This window comes from Eimeria mitis, genomic scaffold, assembly GCF_000499745.2.
Source record: "Eimeria mitis Houghton genomic scaffold, Emh_scaff3242, whole genome shotgun sequence".
Lineage (NCBI taxonomy): Eukaryota > Apicomplexa > Conoidasida > Eucoccidiorida > Eimeriidae > Eimeria > Eimeria mitis.
In genome coordinates this window covers 3,341-3,958 of record NW_013571580.1, presented here as the reverse complement: position 1 = coordinate 3,958, position 618 = coordinate 3,341, and the positions used below count along the sequence as shown (strand labels likewise).

The following is a 618-nucleotide window of genomic DNA, read 5'->3' as shown; positions in this document are numbered from 1 at the left end:
CAAAGAGACAGGCTATCCTGTCTCCATCAACAACAGCAACTGTCTCCTTTTTTTCTTTTTCTTTTTCTCTTTCTTCTCTCTCTTCTCTCTCTCTTTCTTTTTCTTTTTCTTTATCTTCTCTCTCTTCTCTTTCTTTTTTTTCTTTTTCTTTTTTTTCTTTTTCTTTGTTTTCGTTTTTGTCTCTCAACTGTCTCCAAATAAAATAAATTATTCTGTCTGCGTCTCCATCAAAAGAGCAGCAAACTGCGCCCTCCGAGGGGTCTCCTTCATACCCTGTATACACACAAAAGGAGACATTGCTGCTGCTGCTGCTGCTGCTGCTGCTGTGGTTGCTGCTGCTGCTGCTCGCGCTGCTCCTGCTGCTTCTGGCGGTGTTGCGAGAGCAGCAGAAGCAGCAGCAACAGCAACAGCAGCAGCAACAGCATCAGCAGCAACAACAGCAGCAGAACAAGCAGCAGCAGAAACATTAGCAGCAAGAGCAGCAGCAGCAGCAACAACAGCAGCAGCAACAGCAACAGCAACAGCAGCAACAGCAGCAGCAGCAACAGCAGCAGCAGCAGCAATTGCTTGCCAAATCTTTGCGGCAGTTTTCTTCCTTTTTCTACGAACTCAGAGCCA

The 618-nt window shown here is 46.3% G+C and overlaps 1 protein-coding gene across 1 annotated transcript in view; it reads right to left on the bottom strand.

Moving 5' to 3' along the window:
• Positions 1-207: 207 nt before the first annotated feature.
• The window catches only part of EMH_0063800 (uncharacterized protein), a gene marked incomplete at both ends in the record, with an annotated part of 2,702 nt that continues 2,291 nt past the window's right edge, over positions 208-618 (bottom strand). The window contains one exon of the mRNA XM_013498180.1: positions 208-273. Within this exon, the coding sequence (XP_013353634.1) occupies positions 208-273 (66 nt within the window). The remainder of the gene's footprint in view (positions 274-618) is intronic.